The following is a 21,712-nucleotide window of genomic DNA, read 5'->3' as shown; positions in this document are numbered from 1 at the left end:
GTGTGAATAAGGCCTTGGACTGGAATCACAAATGCCGTTTTTGGAGCCAAAACCAGGAGTTGATCCAAAAGGAAGGATTGATAAGTTTCCTTCCTGTTTGTTACACTTCCGGCTTTGGCTTGATAGAAACTGCATGTGTGATTCCAGCATTATGGAAGTTTAAATTATGATATTAGAATTAACAATTTTACTATGACAGGTAGACCTAAACTAGAACATGCCAAACAATGGTATTCCTGCCCAGACCTTTTTATGAAACGTAGATAGTCTCTGATTTTCGACCAAAGGTGAATTGTACGTTAGAGAAATACATTAACAATGGGCTTTATTTGAGTTTCAAAATAACCTGTATTATCTATCATTATCCTCATGGTGAGATTAAAATATTAGCAGGTTCCTATAAACTGGAGGTTAATAGCCAAAATATATAACAAAATGTGTTATTTTTCATGCTCGGTGATGAAATAAAATATCTTAGTACCATAAATACAATAGTGACCGTTTAATAAGTATTTTGAGAAAACTCCTCCATCAGTTAGATCAGATTGAACTAGATCAACAGCAGCTTACGATGTAGAAACCGTCCATATCTCCATGTTGTAGAAACCATGTCACTGGAGATACATCATGCACAACTTCATGTTGAAGCTTTAGTGTCCAGAGGGAACCTACGGATCATTTCCTGAATTTCTCCCTGTACAGACAAAGGCCAAGCTTCCACCTCTTTTCCCAGGCATTTGGCCTTTTGAAATAGAATATCCTGTCGATGCTTCAGTTCCGCCAGGAGTTCCTTGTTCCTCTCGATTTGTTGCAATGTACATAGTCCGTTACTTGAAATAAAAGGTGTTACTTCTGAGCCCTTTATTAAGCGAAGAAACTCATTCTGGGTGAGCCCAAGAGATGAGGCCTCCAGAGTCTCAATGAAAGAAGCTGCACAACACTGCAAGGGAAACATAAGAAACCATTGTAATGATGGAACATGTCACAACAAATCCTGCTACTATCTATTAGTGGTCGCCTGATAACCCGTAATTTCATCTCTGTGGACAATATGGCCAAGTATAGTTTTTCTACGGGATAAGAAGCCCCAATGGGAAATACAGGAAAATAGATGCACTTAAATACATCTGCTTCTAAATATTACAAATCATTTCTATACAAGAAACAGAACCGAGCGACAGCTGAAAATGTCATTTAAGACCATTATGGAGGTCCCTTGACATATGGATATCCCATGAGATTAAAAATAAAGAGGATCCATCTGCAATACGGGAAGTACTTACATTTATAGGAACATTTGTTCTAAAGTGCACGTTTAGTAACAGTATTCACCACTTTAAGGGCAATTCAGTATGAGCCAAAACATAATCGTCATTAGAAAAACATACATGCATACAATATTAATATAATACTACGTAATAGAGTAGGTCGTCCACTCCCGCCTAAGATTAATGATGTATCCAGTCCGTATCTCCTCAGTATTATCTTTCAGCTTTTTGTTTGTGTATTTTTCCCCCTATTGAAATCGATCAAGAGAAAAGTGCTTATGGTTTGTGTCATTATCCTGGAAGAACAATGGCCTGCGACAGTCTTACATTGGGCAGCGCGTTTCGCTCCAAAGTGCCTTGATAATCTTCTAATTTCAGTGTTCCCTGACGACTCGCTACCCGATTTCAGTAAAGCAACTCTAACACGTGTATTATGTACCCCTTAATCTATGGATTACAGTAGGAGTGGTGGTCTTCTTGTCTTTGTGTTCCTTGAAAACAAAAAGCTTTCAGAGATGGGGTGATCTACCCAAAAGCCTTCATTCTGTTTTTCCTATCCAAAGGACATTTTCCCATTTATTTCTGTTACTTCCAGTACCAGTCAAAAGTTTGGGTGCAGCTTTTTATTCCATGGTTTTTCTTGTTTTTTATTTTCTACATTGTAGATTCATATTGAAGACATGATAACTTTGAAGGAACATATGGAATTAAGTAGCGAACAAAAAAAAAAAAATGTTAAACCAAAAGTTGTTTTTTATTTTTTAGATTCTTCAAAGTAGCCCCCCTTTTGTTTTTATGACTGCTTTGCAGTATTCTTTCAATCACCTTCATGAGGTAGTCACCACTTGTGGGGCTACTTTGAAGAATCTAAAATGTAAAACATTCTGGTTTGTTTAACACTTTTTTTTTAATTTACTACTGAATTCCATAGGTGTTCCTTCATAGTTATGGCTTCAATATGATTCTTCAATGTAGAAAATAAAAAAACAAGAAAAACCATGAAATGAAAAGGTGTGTCCAGACATATGACTGGTACTGCATATAGCGCCAACGTATTCCGCAGCACTGTACAGAGGTTGTCCTGATTTGCTGTCCCTATTTGGGCTCACAGTCTAAACTTCCAAAACAATAGTGCTGACCACTGAGCCCCCATGCTTCCCATAAACATCTTCATAATACGGCTAGTTGTCACAGCACAACAACAAAAAAATAACCAACATATAAATGAAACTATCTACCTTTTAATACAAAATGTAAAAGCGGACTTTGTATAATGGGATAACCCCATAATTACCCGGGTAGGCAGAATAAACGCAGTAAAAATGGTCACATTACCGTGTATATTTTCCATAGACTTCCTATACCCATTCCCACAGTTTCCAGCATTAGATTTCTAAATTCACATGGGAAAATAAAGCTCCTAGAATTTTACGTTACCATAAGCGCCTTGGGGGTTAATCAGTACCTAACTTATTATAGAACTATTCCCTCCACAGGACTACATAGAATCACATGTACATGCAACTTTCATACAACGGTTGTGTGGCCAAAATATCTATAAGAAAAATGGAGTGAAAGAATGAAAAGCCGCTTGCAGAGGTGGCACAAGTGTCATGCGACAGCTGTAATAGTTTTTTCTTATTTGATGTTCTACTGCAAACCAAACACATGTATATATGGATCCAAAAGATATTTTACATTTCAACACGTCTCAGGATGAATGAAGCATTATTTAAAAGGGTGGTCTGAACACAGACAACCGATTTAATATGAGAGCTGACCACCATGGGTCCAGCTAACAGAGACCCAGCTGATCGCCCTGGTCTGCCAGAGCATGAGCCTCTGCTTGTTAGCAGCTCCCCACTGTGGCTCATTGAGGGGGTCCTAGGTTGTGGACCCTCTCCCTCTAGGATATCCATATATCCTAATAAAGGATATGGACATTGGTTGTCCTGATTGAAATTATCAGTACCCTTGCATTTAAATTTAGCCACATCTGTATGCATTATTCACTATGAACAAATGCTATGACATGCATAGGTAAACTGCAAGAGTCCTATGTTGTTTCCATGTTTTAAATTAGAATGCGCATGGTAAGAAGTGCAAGGAAGGCTGGGCTCCCACGTAGTATAAACGCTGCGGAATTCTGTGTGGAAACTCCGCAGCATTAACAGTAGCAGCAAAGTGGAGGAGATTTAGATAATCTCGAATTTAATTCCGCAGCATGTCAATTTATGCTGCGTTTTCGTTCATTTTCCGTTGCGGGTTTTCCTCATTGAATTCAATGGGGATGCACAAGCCGCAACAGAAATCAAAGCGTTGCGACTTTTGTGGCGTAATCACAGCATTTACTCTGCAAAAATCTCAAACGTCAGAAGAAAAATCAAAAAACACTTACCCAGAATGCCCTCCTTCGATGACGTTGCATCCCATGTGACCCCCGCAGCCAATCACAGGCCGCAGCGTCAAACGGCCTGAAACGTCATCCAAGGAGGCCGGAGCCGACGTCAGAGGAGAGATGGAGTAAGTATGAACGGCTTCCCTCCGCAGTGGAATTTCCGTACGAAAAATCACACCACAATGTGGTGCAGTTTTTCAGACAGAATGTCCTGTGGGTTCCAGGTGGGGCACGCCGCGTGATTTTTATGCAGCGTATCCGTCCCATGGGAACCCAGCCGACGGCCCCATGCACACGGATGTGCCCGTAATCACGGACGCATTTTTGGGCCGTAATCCCATACAAAGTATGGGAGCACGGCCCGTAAAACAATAAAAAACTGACATGCTCCATAATTACCGGCACGGTTCTACGGCGATACGAAACGGTATCCGCGGCCAATAGAACTGAATGGGGTCGTAATTACGGTCGTGTGCATGGGGCCTAAGTGGTGAACTAGGATTGAAGGAAATGGAAGTTCCCCTTGTTCACATATAAACTGTAAAGGTGCTTGCTGTATACTCACAAGGCTAGTAAAAAAATATCCAGACTCCCCTGTCATAAGTCTCTTGGGATTGCAGAACCTGGTGATGTATTGCAGGTTTGACCACAGACGGGGTGGGTTTGCCTTCAGCGTACTATATATTAGACAAGACAGTAAATCATCAGCTGTGGCTGGCTCTTTCTTAGAACTTTGTATGGATTTATAAAGGTAGTTACAAGTCCTAGACACACAGGTTAACTTGTCTTGGGGGGCTCTCTTGGAATCCATTTCTTTTAGCACTGAAACAAAGAAAATACATACGATAAGTGGTTCTCACAAATAGAAGAGAAACATGTTATAAACCAGGTGATGGCAGGACAACAGACAGTTTTCAGGAACGAACTCTAGTTTAAAAGGTGGATAAGCTCTGAAAAGCTGCGCTCAGTTTTAACTTAGTTCTGCAGCAGGCAAGTGAAATGGCACTGAAGGGAATACATAGCCGAACTGGATATCAGACAGCAAGCAGTACACAGCAGTACCAGCCATAGGAAAGGAAAAACTCTGGTTAAGGCCCCATGAGCGTAGAATTTGTCCGTAAATATGGTCCGCAATTACGGACCAATTCACTTCTATTGACCACGGACACCTTCCCGAATATTTGCGCAAAAGACAGAACATGTCCTATCTTTTGCCTTTTACGGTATGTGGTCTCATAATTTGTATGGGAGAACGGGCCGAAAATGTGGGTGGCTGTCCGCGGCCGGCCGTGCCAATAATCGTTGACCGTGATTACGAGCATGGTCGTGTGCATGAAGCCTAAATATTTGTAAAGGTTTGTAGCAAATAATAAGTGGGGAATTTTTTTTAGACTGACGTTTCATACGCCAGACTTAATAGACTGAAAAGTTGGAGAAAATTCTGACATTTATTAAAGGGGCAAAAGCCTCTTAATAAGTGTATGTGCGCCGAAAATTTATCTGCTCCTCTTCTCCCCTCTCAGACTCCTTCATCCTTCCAGTGCCGTACATACAAGGACCAGACCCTGAGCAGAGTCAGTACCTTATATGCGACCCAGCGATTCAATGTCATCAGTGCTGCGTCGCATACAACGTCATGCAGTTGCTCCGCGTCAGGTCCTTGTAAGAGCGGCACCGGAATGATGAGGGAGACAGAGGGGAGAAGAGCGGTTCGGGGAGTATAATTATTTTATTTTTTTCAGTATTCTTATTTAACTGTCTAATGGAAGGGGAGGGGATAGTCCGGTGGGGGATTGGCAAGGTAGTGCCGCGGCCCGGGCTCTACCTTGCTACGTGCCATATAGTGAAATCTACTCCAGCTAGGAGCTAACGTAGATTTCCACTATAATTTACGCCAGTCTTCTGGCATTAATTATAATACATTTTCCGGGCTGCGGTTGCCACGCCCCCTTTCCACAAAAGTGGCACTAAAACGGCCCGTTTGTGACTTTTTTACACATAGAAAGGTCGATAATCACCCCAAATTGTGCTCCTGTAAACCACTCCAACCAAGTGACTCAGTTTATGTGAGACTCAAGCAGACCACGGACATTAGATATTTGATAGCAGCCAACAATCTAATTTCTTCAGGTGCCCCCAGACCTTCCCTCAAAGTTGTGGGAAACAGATTTTTCCTGTCTAATCTTATGTATTGTGTTAGTGTTAACTGTATGACAATGGGGTTAGATTTATTATAAATGGAGCAGTTTCCCATGGCAACCAATTAGATTGCGGCTTTCATTTCTCAAATTGAGAGGTTAAATCTAAATTGTTGCTATGGGTAACTGCTCTACCTTTTCCTTGCACTAATTTTGCTATGTTTCCATCTGTGTGTACACTATTTGCATCAGTCAAATTTGTAAAGTTAGGAAAATCCCCTAATAAAACCTGTCCCACAAGTGCTGGTCCATGTTATTGTACTCCATAAAATAATTTTATACCACATATGGAATTCTGAAAAGAAATAGATGTTTTCGTCTTACCAGTTACAGCGCAAGAGATCCCATCCTTCTCTTCTTGACTGTCTTCTACTAGTGGGAGTTGAAGCATCCTTGGCGTCACCCAACTCAATGACCTAAAAACAGAAAAGTTGGTAAGGAGAAACACTGAAACCGGAATAGGGTATTATACACATGACATAAAACGGACATCCAAATATTTTGTAGGTTTTCCATAATTAAATATTTTTCAGTGAATTACATTAGGTCCATAAACACATCCAGAAAACCATAGCGGGGCTCAAGTTACTGATGCTCACTCAGTTTTTCACAAAGATCTTTATTTATAGATCACTCATTGCGCCATCTGTTATGCTCATCATGGCTTCCGGCAAAAACAAAATGAGATCAATACCCGTTAAGTCCGACATCTGGGGAAAAGCAGTAATCCTAGATTCACCATTAGCTGAAAATACAAAATATCGAGCACTTACTTGATGCGCTTTTGAAGAGAGAGATCCTTCTGTTCATCTTGTGAACTATCCAGACAAAATACAGACTTATAAAGTCGTGTCATCACTAACTTCTCAATATTATCCAACAAGCGGTCTCTCTCATCGGACATGTGATCTACGAAAGACAAAGTACAAAAATACTGAGGTCCTAAGGCAGGTACATATTCTGAATAAAGGCAATGTTTTATATCAATATTTAAGGAAAGACATCACTAGAATAAGAATATATTCACATAGTAGTTTATATAGAAGTAAGCCATTCATAGAGATCAATGTGCATATCACATGTATATAGACTGCTATGTGGATGCATGTACGCAAATAAACACACCTTCCTACCGGACAGTAGCGGTCCCTGACATTCACTCTCATAGAATGAATATTGACAAACCATATATTATAATGTTAAAGTGTAGCTATCTACCGATCACCTACCTACAGTATTTGACTGTGAATTCGATTATTTAGGAAACTTTTTAAATTGGACATTATACATCCTATTCACACTGATCTTATAATGGACACTGCTAATACAATTAGAAAAAACGCAGGTTTAAAGAAAAAAAAAATGCTTTTGGGAAGCAAAGGGAGCTTAGAGAATTTGACTGATCTATAATGGCAATTAAACATAGACTCTTATTTACAATGGTCAATAGAATAGCACAATAAAAAAAATAAAAAAAGAAGAAGAGGATGAAATATTACTTTGACAGATGGAAACCGCTTATTGATTTACAATCCACAATTGCTACAGAATTGAAATCCAAGAGTACGTAAAGCTCAGAACTGTCCGCGGATTGCTTGTTGTACGTGTGCAGTTGTATTGCAATCAGGCAACTACAGTGAAACAATATAAGACCATGTTCACATTACGTTTTTGCCCTATGTTTAACTTGTACATCAGGAAAGCTCCCGACGCGCATGCTAAACGTGTTCACAGGGCTTCATTGTCAGATGGAGGCCAAAAGAGTGACCTGGAATAGCATAGTAGACTGCAAAATTTTATACACTGTATGGCATACGTCACAGGCATCCAGTTAACGGATACATCATGAGCTTTCCAATAGTGTTGTATGACATTTGTTAAACAGCTACCATTAAAATCTATGGCCGTTAAACGGATGTCTAATAGTGGCATCCGCCGCCCATAGACTATAATGGTATCCGTTTAACGGATACGTCATGAACGCTCATAACCCCAGTTCACTCCACATCCTTTTAACAGATACCATTAAAGTCTATGGTGATGGATGCGGCTGGTAGGGCATACTGAATAAACGAAATCCCGGCACTCACTGATCAGATAATAGCTTTTTTTATTTTTCAAAATAAATAAAAAAGCTATTATCTGATCCAGTGAGTGCCAGGATTTAGTTTATTTAGGATCTTTGTATTATTTCCCTTCCACGTGCACCATGCTCGAACCAGAGAGCCGACCATTTTTTGAACATTACTGTTAGGGCATACGTCACAGCCTATGTTTGACGTATATGTCGAGAGCTTTTTATGAGACATACGTTAAACGTAGGTTAAAATATGTGATGTAAATATAGCCTTACTATGCTATGAGAAAGTCAAGAGTTCTCTCCCTCCAGATAAAGGTTTTTGCTGGAAAGCGCAGATGGCGCACATGATGGTTTATACCCACTGGCCCACATTTATAAACAATATCATATTGTGCACCAATTAAATTGTAGAGGGTAGTTTGCGAGAATTGTGCAACCCGGCGCACTTGAAATTGATTGTTTGAATTTCTTTTTACACCTGCTAGGAGTACCAGTACATTTGCACAACTAATTTGCTCCTGTGCATTTTGTAAATGAGTCTAAAAAGAGAAATTAGTTTCTACCAGTAATTTGGTTTTCATGAGTCCTCCATAACGGCACACAAGGAGGTTGACCCTCGACCTCTGTATGGAACAGAGAGAGTTGAAAGGGTTCCTCACAAACTTCCCACCAGTGCTTCCAAAGTAATATACCGGACAAAATATATGTAACTAAAATGTATTATAAATTGTTAAAGTCACAATGTGGGGGGGGGGGGGGGGGGTTCCTAGCTCCGTCATTCGAGTACTCATAGTAACCGATTCACTGGTAGAAACAAATTCCTATACTCCATGTCGTCCTTCATGGAGGCACGCGAGGAGTTGTACCAAATTAGGTATCTAGGGAGGGACAATAGCCTTGAGGACTTTGCTTACAAAGGCTAATTCCTGACTGGATAGTAAATCCAGTCTGTAGTGTATTAAAAATGTACGCAGGCTTGACCAACTGGCAGCTTTACAAATTTGGTCAGGCGATGTACCCGCTTTCTCTGCCCGAGAGGAGGAAATGGATCTTGTGAAGTGTGCTCTGTGATTTTCAGGAACCTCTTTGTCTAAGGATGGTCTCTTTGATCCAGCGTGCTATCGTGCTTTTAGATGCCTTTTTCCCTTTTGATTATTCCTGAAATTGAACAAATAAGTTACTGTCCTTCCTCCAGAATTTTGTAATTTTACGGATAATGGAGAATCCTTCTTTTCATTTCAAAAGTATGAAATTCTTGTCAGGATTTTAGCAAAAAAAAAAAAGGAAGGAAATATAATTTCTTGAGATCTATAAAAATCAGAAGACACTTTCGGTAAGAGGGATCGAATTTCAGAATGACTCTATAAAGCAGGATTGATAAGTATGGCTCCACAATAGAGAATGATTGTATATCTCCTATTCTTCCGGCAGATGTTATAGCGACATAAAATGCAGTTTTTAGAGTTATGTGTTTAACAAAAGCTTCCTGAATGGGTTCAAAATGGCTGGAGGTTACGGCTAACAACCCCCAGTTTAAATTCCACTGAGGAACTGAAGATTTAAGGGAAGGTTTCAATCTGGAGGCAACAGACATCAACCTTTTAATGCACCTTTGTTCTGCCAGAGAGCAATAAAAAAAAAAAAAAAAAAGAACTAGGGGCTGACACCCAAACCTTAAGGGTAAGACGAAGTCTAAAGCCGTTATGCAAACCATATCGAAGAAAGTCCAGAGGCTGAAATGTTGGGTTTAGAGGGGTCAAGTTTATTATTACCACAACATTTTTTCCAAATTTCCCAGTAGATCGCAGCAATAACTTTCTTCCTACTGCGCTGAAGGGTAGATATTACTTTATCAGACAGCCCTTTCGGTTTTAATAAGGCCCTTTTAGAACCCAAGCTGACAATTAAAAGATGGTCTAGATGGTAGATTGGACCCTGACGTAGAAGATCCAATCTGGATGGTAAGAATATCGTGTCAGTTTCCTCAAAAGAGGGAACAGAAAAAGGGTATGAGTAGGATAAGAGTTGTAGACTCTTTTTGGAGTTTCTGGAAAGTTTTGGATATTAGTGGAAGGGGAGAGAAAGTCATCTTCATGTCTCACATTTGAGACCGTGCATTTACCCTTATAGGGAATCCCTTAGACCTAGGGAGAAAAAAAATAAATAAATCTTTCTTCATGTAGGGACAGGAACCACTGGTGGGAAGTTGCGAGAGAGACCCTTTAAACTCTCTCTGTTACTGCCCCTACAGCGGTCACGAGTACACCTTCTTGTGTGCAGTCATGAGGGACGATATGGAAAGTACACGTACAGCTTGACCACACCCACTTATTGCCTTTTTTTTTTTTCCGCAATTTTTAACGTGACTTTTATACCTGTGCAATTTCCTCCAAAATGCTTAAACAAAATAATAAACGTAGACCATCCCCTTATCTTAGGATACGGTTCATTTATGTAATGAAGTGTAATTTTCCACTTTATTAGCATTGCTGTATTAATATTTCATGAAACATATTGGACAATATAGAGTGCTATTTGTGATTAAATGTACCATGTTCGACTACGTAAATTTACATATGATAACATATAGAGAAGGAGATATGGTCTTGTGAGACTCATCCACGATGTATTATGATATGAAGCATTATCTTGAAGATTTCTACCTAAAATCTAAAATTCCCAATATAAAATTCTGTTTTATTCAGTCAGGGCTACTTTTCTATTCAGTTGCGGCAGCTGGTTTTACAAAAGTGGCAACAGGAAGTGCAGCCATATTAGTTGCCACGTTTGAATTTGGCTATTGCTTGAATTAAAGATTTACTAATGCGTAGCAAATTGTTATGTTTGATCATCAGAAGAGAAAATGTTAGTTTTTTTTAAAGTTGTACACTATGTAGAGTTTCAGGTATAGATTTCTATGAATTTTGGTGTAGGTAAATTAATTTCGGTAAATGTACTCATACTGGCATAATTCTGAGTGTGTAACTACAGTGTAACGTGCAACATATTCCCTGAGATAGGCATTAGGCAATTTTCGAAATATGGAGTGAAAACATTTTAAATTGCAACGCAACTTGAGTCATACTGAATGATATTGTCGTAATTGCATTTATAAATCTGCCACATTGGCTATATTCATGAGAGTGCATTAGGCACTGGTATGTCTGGTATTCTCTCACCGGGGTAGTACAGTACAAGATGTTGGTAGAAGGTCTGTACTTCTTCTGCTTTTCTGTCCACGGTCAAGCTCTGTAAGACATACATTACTTAGTTCTACATCAAACGCAAACGATGGCGATAATGCAGGGACACTGTGGGTTGCAATTCAGAACCCTGCTTTCTAAAAAGATATAACTAAGGAACAGCTGAACTGGTCGATATACATCTATATACTTTTACTTGTACCGTTCCGGTTATCCCTCCTACAATTTTATGAATAAATTGACAACGGAGTGTTACCAGTTGAGGGTGTATCCCTACAAAATGTGACAGTACCCAAACAATGCTGTCAGTTTCACACAGTAGGGACACCCCCCTTTGACAAGGGGAATGGTAACACCCAGTTTTCATTTTATTCATACATTTCTAGGAGGAATAACAGAGGAACGGCACAACGTAGAGTTCTAAGAAAAGATGCTGAAAGAGAAGACCTGATGAGATGAAGAGCTGACAGGTCCTCTGCAAGTAAGCTAGTCAAAACTTACCTCAGCCTCTTGCATCCTCTGAATGAAATTGCTACAGCGCGTCAATAATGGTTGTGCTTCTTGACTGTGGAGGGCTTTGAGAAATTCTGAAAAATCACCTCCAGCCAGTGAGAGAAGGCAAGACTGGGAAAAGTGCAATACAGGGTCTGCGGAGTGAGCAAAACATTGCATGTGAGCCTTCCCTCTACTCACATTACCATCTCCCTAAGTCTGTGCAAAGAGACCGCAGTACTTTACTACTTTAGAAGTTGGCGCACAAAATTAAGCTTAATTCACAGATTGCGCTACATGGAACGGTGGTAGATATTTTTTTTAGAAGAAAAATCTTCTAGAGAAGGTCCCTTAATAGACTGGTCATAGAAAATAAAGGCACACAGTGTAGTGGAGTCTGCAACAAATCTATGCTGATGCCAAACCAACGTTAAAAATAAAAAAATATATATAATCTTTCACATTAAAGTGTAATAACTATTCTAGTGTACTTTTGCTGGATATTTCAGAAGATTAAATTAGAAAAAAAATTGCCAAAAAAAAAATGCATAGGGATAAGTTTGTGCAATTTATCGTGTCTGCACACATGATGACTTTTGTATAGATGTGTCGCACCGCATTAAATAGGTGCGGTAATGACAAGTAACATCCATTGGAAATGATCGCGAATAGAAGTTGTGTGCCAAGGCAGTATATGGGCGCCAGGTGAATGTGTATGTGAGCGCAGCATTTCTGAACAGGTCTTGTAAATACTTAAAATAATGACGTACCTGTTGCAGTTTGGTATTGGCTGGCGGTAGATTGCTCACTTTTGACGTTATTATTGGTGACATCCTGAAACGTATCTTTCCTATTCAATAGCTGAGTGGTGGCGATCATATCAGGCTTAGCCTGCAGATTTCCTGCGTGATGCCTAAAACTGAAGCGAGAAATCAGAACTGCTAAGCCAGATCATGTGAAGAAGTGATGACAATTTTTAATAACGTGCACCAATTCCATAGTCGTTTGATCGAGGATGTAGAACACATATTGCCCAATAAATGCTGGTCTCGGAGATCTAGGGCTTAAAAGATGTATTAGTTAGCTTCTTTAAAGGGGTTGTCCAGTCCCTAGAAATTGATGGCCTATCCTCAGGATAGGCCATCAATAGCTGATGGGTCAGGGTCTGACTCCCGGGACCCCCGCCGATCAGCTGTTTTGAAGGGGGTGCAGCTTACGACGGCGGCATCCCCTTCATTTCTACTTGTGAGTCGTCGACACGGATGTGGCGGCGATTCACAGGTATTGCATCTTTCTACATGGGAGCCTAGTAGATAAAGCCAGCACTCGGCCCCCTTATCGCATTCTATGAGCATCATGCAGCACAGACACTGAGAAGCCCATGCTGACGTATTACAGGGAAGAGGCAGAACAAGTTTATGCAGTAGATTAGGAAATATCACTGGGCGAGTCCTACATTATAACAGGAGGTACACTTTAATAACAGAGTTCAGATCCAGCTAACTCCTTTTATGTAGCAAAGGTGAACTTTATGTGAAATCCACAGGAGTCACATGGTCACAGATGATAAAAGTTATGTAAATAAACGTTCCCAAAACAAATTAACTTTTTAGTGAACATGTGAATATGAATGTGTATACTGCAAATACCAAATACTTACAAAGTACGTCACCAGAACAGTAAAGTAAAACACTTATATAATATAGAGAATTGCATATAAATCCTCCAGGTAGCGATCCTCCAGGAAAATATAGAGCTCATTGAAAATAAGTACGTGTCCCAAAGAATAATTATTTATACAATTTTTTATTTTTTTTTGCTTTTAATCAGAAAGTGAAATTGGTACTTCTTCTTATTGAGTATAAACAATTCTCCCTCCTAAACAAATGCCGGACCATTGGATGCCAAAATGAAAAGTAGTGCTGTTATTTGTCTGCTAAAGGCAGTGGGTGTAAATACATAAAAACAAATTGATCACAACGTACTTACAATATTCTACATAAACATTATTATGTTTTGCAAATATGTTCCTTAAAGGGGTTGTCCACCATACATATGTAATGAAGTATCTTTGTAATCTACTTACCGTTTCAAAGGTGTAGCGGTCTTCTACTACGGAGTTGTGTCACGTGACTCTGCCAGCAAAGTAAATCTTCTCCTCCGCTGTCTGTTCTTCATTCTGTACTTCCGGACGAGCTCCTCTTCCGGTCTTCTGCTCGAACGGTGCGTCATCCGTGATGTCCCTGTCGAGGGTTCTTCCGATCCGTCCTCGTGAACGTGCGTCTGCGCGTTTCAAATTTTTGTTTTTATGAATCACGCATGCACAGTAGAAGTAAAATGTATTACGCCTGCGTATTGAAAGTTGATTTATTGCACCTGCGCATTCAAAGCATGAAATCAACTTTGCAGGCAAAATAAATTAGATTTTACTGCGCAGGCGCGATAAATCAACTTTTAATATGCAGGCGCAATACGTTTTATTTTTACTGCGCATGCGTGATTCATAAAAAAAAATTTAAACGCGCAGGCACAAGTTTACGAAGACGTAGATCAGAAGAGCCCATGACAGGGACGTCACGGATGACGCACTGTTCGAGCAGAAGACCGGAAGAGGAGCTCGTCTGGAAGTACAGAATGAAGAACAGACAGAAGAGAAGAATTACGATGCTGGCAGAGTCACGTGGCACAACTCCGTAGTAGAAGACCTCGACACCTTTGAAACGATAAGTAGATTACAAAGATACTTCATTACATATGTATAATGTATTGCACAATTGTTTTTCAGAGGTGGACAACCCCTTTAAGTTATACGATTTTGTATTCACCATTAAAACAGAAAAATAGATTTAAAATTCTGCTGGACCGGGTTAGCAGGGAGCAGTGCATTGTGGGAGCTCAGATGACAGTTACACGGAGATAACCTAGAGGCTGCCTGTTCCCTTTGCACAGTACAACTGACGAATGTGAGACTCTGATGGTCATTTCCATCTCCACCAGGCAAGAAGTGTTCTTGTTACCTAGCGCTAGGCTGAAATGCTTCATATAAATGGAAGTGTCTCTATGAGCTGCATGTACATTTACCGACTGTGCCGCTGATTGTTTTTCATTAGCCGTTTTCATTAGCAGATTTATTTTTAAGCATTGTAATAGGGGGAAACCTGCCAGTCAGCAGCAGGCAGGCAGGCAGGCAGGCAGGCAGGCGGAGCGGCAGCTCATGGATAAGATTGACTCTCTTCTGGCTGCGTTCTGACAATGATAAACCCTTTCATGACCAAGCGTCATTGATGCCCCTGTATCCAGGTCAAATTTTCCATTTCTGATATGCACTTCTTTAAACGATAATATCGTTGCAACCGCTTTGAATATCGCAACTATTTTTAATTTGTTTTTTTTACAATACCTTTGAGGATTTCATTTTCTAGATTACTTTAATTCCGTGTTTTTAATTTTTATTATGAGCAGACAAATCACTAAAAATGTAAAAAAAAAATACTTTTGTCATTTTTATTTATATATTTATCTATATATAGTTGTTTATATACAATCTACAGCTCTGTAACAATTAGTCGTCTTCTCTCTCCGTCAGCCTGGAACGCTGTGAGGGGAGAGTGAAGGAGGCTATAAGGCCCCATGCACATGACCGTATTTTTCATCCGTATTTCATTTCTATTGGCCATGGACACATTTCAGTATTTTTACGGATGGGTGTCCATGCTGAAAAAAACTATAGAACCTGTCCTATTCTTGTCCATAATTATGGCACGGACTCTCCTATAGGAGCCCATGGGCGCTACCGTAAATACGGACTGCTACGGATGTGCATCCGTAAATCGTCTGTATTTACGGAAGCGTTGCTATGCAACATGCAGATTACATCATTTGCAGTCTCCCTCTTTAATTAAGGATCCGTATATACGGATCAAATACGGATGAATTACGGACCATATTTACGTATAAATACAAATCCGTATTTACGGATGGATGAAAATACGGTCGTGTACATGGTGCCTGAGGCTATATTCACACGACGTGAAAACAAGGGCAGTTAACAACGGTTCAATTGTCAGTTTTTCATGGCTGTTTTGCATCAGTGTGTCTCAAAATTTGAATCCTTTTCCAGGTCCTCTGACCGTTTTTAACCGCCATTTGCCATCCGTTTTCATGGGCGTTAAAAAAAATGGATGAATTTTATTTGTTAGGGTTTTTTTGTCTCAGCCCCCTGAAAACTCCACAGTGCCCATGTAGATAGTGTCGCAATACCCCTGTAGATAGTGCAACTGTCCACATAGATAGTGCCCACTGTAGATCGTGCCACAGGGCCCACATAGTGCCACAGTTCCCAATGTAGATAGTGTCCACATAGTCCCACACGCAGTGCCCATGTAGTTAGTGCCAGTGTCCCCTGTAGGTAGTGCCCATATAGTGCCACACCCCCTGTATAGCACCTCCCTAGATAGGTAATGTGTGGAGGACCACCTATCACACAATGATATAGACAATAGATCACATTGGTGTACACCACCTGAGTAAGTTGTATGTTTGAGGGAAGAAGGGAAAGGGGAAAATTGTGTGATCTATTAATATTTAACTTTTATTGATATACATTAAAATAAACAATTACACTAAAAATCCAATGGTGCAATCGAGTATGTGTGAGTGACCCCCAAACTCACATACCTTTTGGCCATATAGCAATATAATGATTGATAATACTGTGATTTCACATTAAATAGTGTGCTGTCAAATTTGGTCACAGTAGGAAGCACGTAAGCTTCTGTGCTGCCTGAACTAACAAGAAGCGTAGTACAAGTAAATTTGGATTATCATATCGGCAAGAGCCGTATAGGAACTCCTAGGATAGTCAAGAGACAGTAAAGTGTAATATCAAACTGACAGCAGCAATTTAATAATTGATAGTACTTGTGAATTCACATAGGATAGTGTGCTGCCAGCTTCGGTCACAGTAAGGAGCACGTAGACTTCTGTGCTGCCTGGGCTAACAAGCAGCACAGTATAAGTAAATTTGTATTATCATCTCAGCAAAGGCTGTTAGGGGCCCTCCAAGGATGGTCAAGGGACAGTGAGGTGTAATGTCAAACTGTGACAGCACAATTAGTCAGGACAAGTGTTGCCAAATTTATTACCATGCGGTTGTCATGCGGCACAGTATGAATGTATACCTGCCGACTGCACTCTCACGCCGGTGTCCCTGGTTGCCGGAGCAGCAGCGTGGAGAGCAGCCGTGGCTGCACAGTGCAACAGCGCTCAGCTGTCAGCCGGGACAGCAATGTCAGTGAGCCGTCCTGGTGTCGGGCTCTGCTCTCAACAGTGTCAGACCCAGCATGTACGCGGTGTCTGAGAGCAGGGCGGCGGGAACCTTCGCGCTGTGATACCAAAATAACCCTGCAGGGCAGTGACCGCGCTCTACTCCCGTGGGTGAACGGGGTAGCAACACGGAAGAGACCGCACGGAAAATTCACCGGCGGTCAAAAGTCAATGTGGCAGCTAAGTGGGAAATCACACCCAGCTGCTGGCATGAGACACAGCGGGGTGTGTTGCTAGCTAGACAACTGACGGCTGTCAGCCGTTCAGTGGGAAATTGTAGTTAGACTAGTGACTGATTAATATGAGCTGTGCAGCTACGTGCTTAGCACTTTTACATGTCCATGGTGCAACATATGGCCTTAGCTGCACAGCTCATATTAATCAGTTACTAGTCTCTCACTGTTTTTTAGAAGTTTTTAACGGCGTTCTCTGTGCAGTATAAACAACATGTTTACTTTATTCTGCGGTTCGATACGATTACGACAATACCAAATTTATACTTTTTCTATGTTTTACTACTTTTACACAATAAAAACACTTTTTACTAAATAAAATAATGTTTTAGTGTCACCATATCCTGAGAGCCATAACTTATTTATTTTGTTGTCGGTGGAGCTGTGTGAGGGCTTGTTTTTTGACAAACTAGTTTTTTTTGGTACCATGTTTGGGTACTTGCGACTTTTTGATCACTTTTTATTCTATTTTTTAGGAAACAACGTGACCAAAAAAGGAATTGCCATTATTTTTTATTTTATTTTTTTACGGTGTTCACCGCGCGGGATAAATAATGTGATATTTTTATAGGTCAGGCCGATACGAACGCGGCGATAAGTATTATGTATAGATTCTTTTATTTTTTTCATTAATTTCTTCTAATTATAAAGGACTTGATCAAGGAAACAGGGGGGGTTTTATTAAGATGAATAATAATTATTAGTTTATATTAGATAAAACTTTTATTTTTTTTACACATACTAGGGGACTTGAAGATCTGATCTTCTGATCCCCTGTACAATACACTGCACTACTTATGTATGTACTTATGTAGTGCAGTGTATTGTAACTGTCATTTTACAACTGACAGTCTGTCTATTACGTCCTGCCTTTGGCAGGACCTAATAGTCTTCCGTCCCTGGCCGACAAGGAAGTCGTTGCTACGTTTCCTGGTTGCCATAGCAACCATCGGCACTTCGCAATTTTTTGCCCCCTCCCTCCCAATGTAGCAATCACTTAAATGCCGCTGTCGCTATTGACAGCAGCATTTAAGGGGTTAAACTACGGCGATCGGAGAGAACAGTGATCGCCGTCATTGCAGTGGGATGTCGGCTGTATATTACAGCCAACACCCGCTGAAGATGAAGCGCGCACAGCTCCTGTGCCCGCTTCATCCTCTGGGCGTTACTATACGCCCATTTGCGGGAAGGGGTTAATAAAAAGTTGTTGTTTTTTTTACGTCTTTCTCTGATCTCCTCACGGATCTCACAGAAATGAGGAGATCAGAGAAAGTGACTGGAGCTTTCTCCTGTAGACGACGTCAGACGGCTGTGATTGGTCAGTCTCTGAAGACTGACAAATCACAGCAATCGCCAGCATGGCGGCCTGCTGATTGGTCCCCAGGCCGGTAACAGAGACGGTTGGCTGTCAATGACAGCTGCCGTCACTGTGTTATCACTATGTGATTTCACATAGTAACCGGTTGTTCCTGCTCCGCAATAGTACGGTGCAGGTCTGCTTCAATAAGCGGCGTGTGCCGTACTATTGCGGTGCAGGTACGCAATAGGTTAAATAAATCCCATCAGCAATTATTTTTTCTGACTGTAGCTGGCCGTAAATAAAAATATAAACATGAATACATTTTTAACTGGAATGATCATTGCGAAAAGAGAATGAATGATAGATAGTCCCCAAATAGAGAATTATTGTATTGTAGGAAATATTGCATTGACCCCATTTATTTTTCGCAGACCATAGAAAATACTAACCGTCGCTCTTACCACTACCGAAAGAGAAACATTTTAAAGCACGAACAACAATTATTCCAACAAACGAAGCCGATCTCTATTGATCCGAACCAATGTTTTTGTTGGTTTGTCTTCTCATCGACATAAAAATTGTTATTCATTTACATTTACGGCTGGAATAACACATAGTAATTATAACTATGACATGCCCAAAGATAGCAAATTCACGCTAAGCTCAGAACAACAGGATTGGTTGTGACGGGAAAATATATTCTAAGAAAATCTGTGTTGAAATGAACAGCTTGGATAACAATAATGAATTACCACGGTGTTGGTTTGGTGTGGGGCCAAGGTTTTTATGTGTAAAACCAGCGCTCACTCCCATAAAATACACTGGGGATAATATGTCTATTTATCAAAGCGATAAATATTAAATCAAGGTGAAAAAGGCAATGGCCATCTATTAGGGAGCCGTAACTGCAGGACATCAGATCAGCAGCATAAAGAGCACACAAGTATATACAAAAAGTCAATGACAAAACCAAGTCCTCCAGGCCGCTCATATTTAAATGGCCTCTGCTGAGGTACAATGATTTGGTTGTGAGGATTACTCTGGGTTCACACGACCTCTTTTCAGACGTAATGGAGGCGTTTTACGCCTCAAATTACGTCTGAAAAAACGACTCCAATACATCGGCAAACATCCGCCCATTACTTTCAATGGGCTTTACGATGTACTGTGCCGATGACCTGTCATTTTACGCGTCGCTGTCAAAAGACGGCGCGTAAAAATTCAGCCTCGTCAAAGAAGTGCAGGACACTTATATACATTATATGCAGGACACTTCTTGGGACGTAATTGGAGCCGCTTTTCATTGACTCCAATGAAGAACAGCTCCAAATTACGTCCGTAAAAGACACCCCGGAAAACGCGACGACCTGTTTTCTCGTGAAAACAGCTCCATAATTTCAGGCGTAATTGCAGTTATCGTGTGCACATGCCCTTACACCTACCCGTCTGTGAGGTGCTGAGCCTGCTGTCTCTGCTGAATCCAACACCTGGAACAATACCCGTGCCATGCTGGATTACCATAGAATCCACAGTTCTTTCTACACATCTCTGCCTGGTAGAGAAACCCTTGGAGTTGGTATGACGCATTGTCAGCGTGAAGATGGGGGAGATTGGCATCTTGGGGTAACGGTATTGCTTTGTGCCCTGGCGATGCAAAATTCATAATCTGTGGAGACGAGAAAAAGGTACATTGAGCCAGCGTCTCCTTAGGTGCCACGTAATATAATTTATTTAGTTTCCACACATACCTAAAAAAACACGCATTGGTTAAAACATTCCGGACAAACAAGACCTCTATTATAGTCAATCTTGTACTTATAACACATAATATAGTTTGCTTGGTATAACGGTTATAATAATCTTCTGAAATGCCAGTACAGTCAGGTGACGACACATTACGCGAGAAAAATGATAAAATAAGATATATTGTTTGCAGTGGGTTAAGACACACTTTGCTGGTATTGGGTTAGCATATCGAGACTTGCATTGAAGGCCCATTAAAATGTTGCAATTATTGGTATAATGTGAATGTTTCAAACAGATGGTTAAAATACTACAAACTTTATTAACCATTTAGACCACTGTAGTGACTTCTTTAGGCTCTATTCATACTACATCATGGGTTCCATTCAGAACGGATCCATGACAGCTATGGCAAATTCATTTTTAAATAGAGGACGGCTCCCATTGGCTTATAATCAGGTTTCTGGTATTTTTACATTTTGCACTTTTCTTGCTGTAGAAAATACCGGAACCTCTGTAAGTGAAAAAGACTAATGTGAACACAGCCTTCGAGTCCTATAAAATACCCATAACTATGATGCTAGGAGTCCTGCTCCCGTAACAGTGTCCGGTCAGGGAAATATGGCCGACATACGGACCGGATCACACAGACTGAACACGGCCGTGTGAAGCAGCCCTTAATGTAATGCTGTAGGACATATAAAAACTAAATCCGGTCACCCGCGAAGCTTGGCACCAGTAATATTTTGGGGGCATATTGGGATTTGTCAGCCCTGATGTCACTACAATCTACCCATATGATTGAGATAGAAACTTGACTGCACCTACAGAATAGTTACACTGGTCATGTGACATCTGTGGAATAAAATACCGCGTGTAAATAGAAGTATTATGACAGCAGAGATTTCCTGTTCTTTTTGATCACTCCATATAAACAGGCTTCATCTCCCACAAATAACAATACTCTTTCTTTACTATGACCATTGTAAAGCACAGCATGGATACAATCATTGTATGGAAGCAGGAAGGAACATAGCACAGATAATACCCGGACCATTAATAACATAATCCCCACATCAGCGTCATTCAGAGTAAAACTCTGCATACAGGCTGTACACAATACATAATCCCTACCGATCACTACGAGCGGTTGTCACCAAAATATCACATGCCCCACGTCTCGGCTGATCACTCGCTTCCGGGTCAGCAGCTGCCAAACGGCGGAAGATCGAGACCGGATGTGTCCTGCCGTTACTATGGAGACTAAAGTCATATGACCAACCGGAAGCTTTACCTGAAAGGAGAGCGGGATCTTTTCCGCTAGGTGGCGCTAAAGGAATGTGGCTTCGTCTAGCTATGTGGTGTTGTAGAGCTGAGCAGCGGGGCTATACCCAGACGGAGCTCACCAGGCGTCTTGCTGCATGTGATATATGTCGATACCCGACAGTTGTTCCTCGTTTGCTCCTTTGCAC

The 21,712-nt window shown here is 40.7% G+C and overlaps 1 protein-coding gene across 1 annotated transcript; it reads right to left on the bottom strand.

The window, feature by feature from the left end:
- Positions 1–487: 487 nt before the first annotated feature.
- LOC142655334 (rab5 GDP/GTP exchange factor-like) lies at positions 488–21,490 on the bottom strand. Its single transcript, XM_075829353.1, has 9 exons — positions 21,375–21,490; positions 19,940–20,163; positions 12,410–12,558; positions 11,649–11,794; positions 11,124–11,193; positions 6,638–6,773; positions 6,189–6,280; positions 4,232–4,488; positions 488–940 (listed from the first exon to the last, which is right to left on the bottom strand). Exons 2-9 carry the CDS (start codon positions 20,158–20,160, stop codon positions 638–640), a joined length of 1,374 nt encoding a protein of 457 aa, XP_075685468.1. The 5' UTR covers positions 20,161–20,163; positions 21,375–21,490; the 3' UTR covers positions 488–637.
- Positions 21,491–21,712: the final 222 nt, after the last annotated feature.

The sequence above is a fragment of the Rhinoderma darwinii genome, chromosome 1 (assembly GCF_050947455.1).
Source record: "Rhinoderma darwinii isolate aRhiDar2 chromosome 1, aRhiDar2.hap1, whole genome shotgun sequence".
In the NCBI taxonomy this organism is placed as follows: domain Eukaryota; kingdom Metazoa; phylum Chordata; class Amphibia; order Anura; family Rhinodermatidae; genus Rhinoderma; species Rhinoderma darwinii.
The sequence above is the reverse complement of the archived record's forward strand: the minus strand, read 5'-3'. Positions and strand labels throughout refer to the sequence as shown.

Coding starts and splice junctions, on each gene's coding strand:
- LOC142655334 (XM_075829353.1), bottom strand. CDS start 20,160: ATGAATTTTGCATCGCCAGGGCACAAAGCAATACCGTTACCCCAAGAT. Junction 12,559..19,939: donor GCTCAGCACCTCACAGACGG/GTAGGTGTAAGG, acceptor TTCTCGCTTCAG/TTTTAGGCATCACGCAGGAA. Junction 11,795..12,409: donor CCAATACCAAACTGCAACAG/GTACGTCATTAT, acceptor CTCACTCCGCAG/ACCCTGTATTGCACTTTTCC.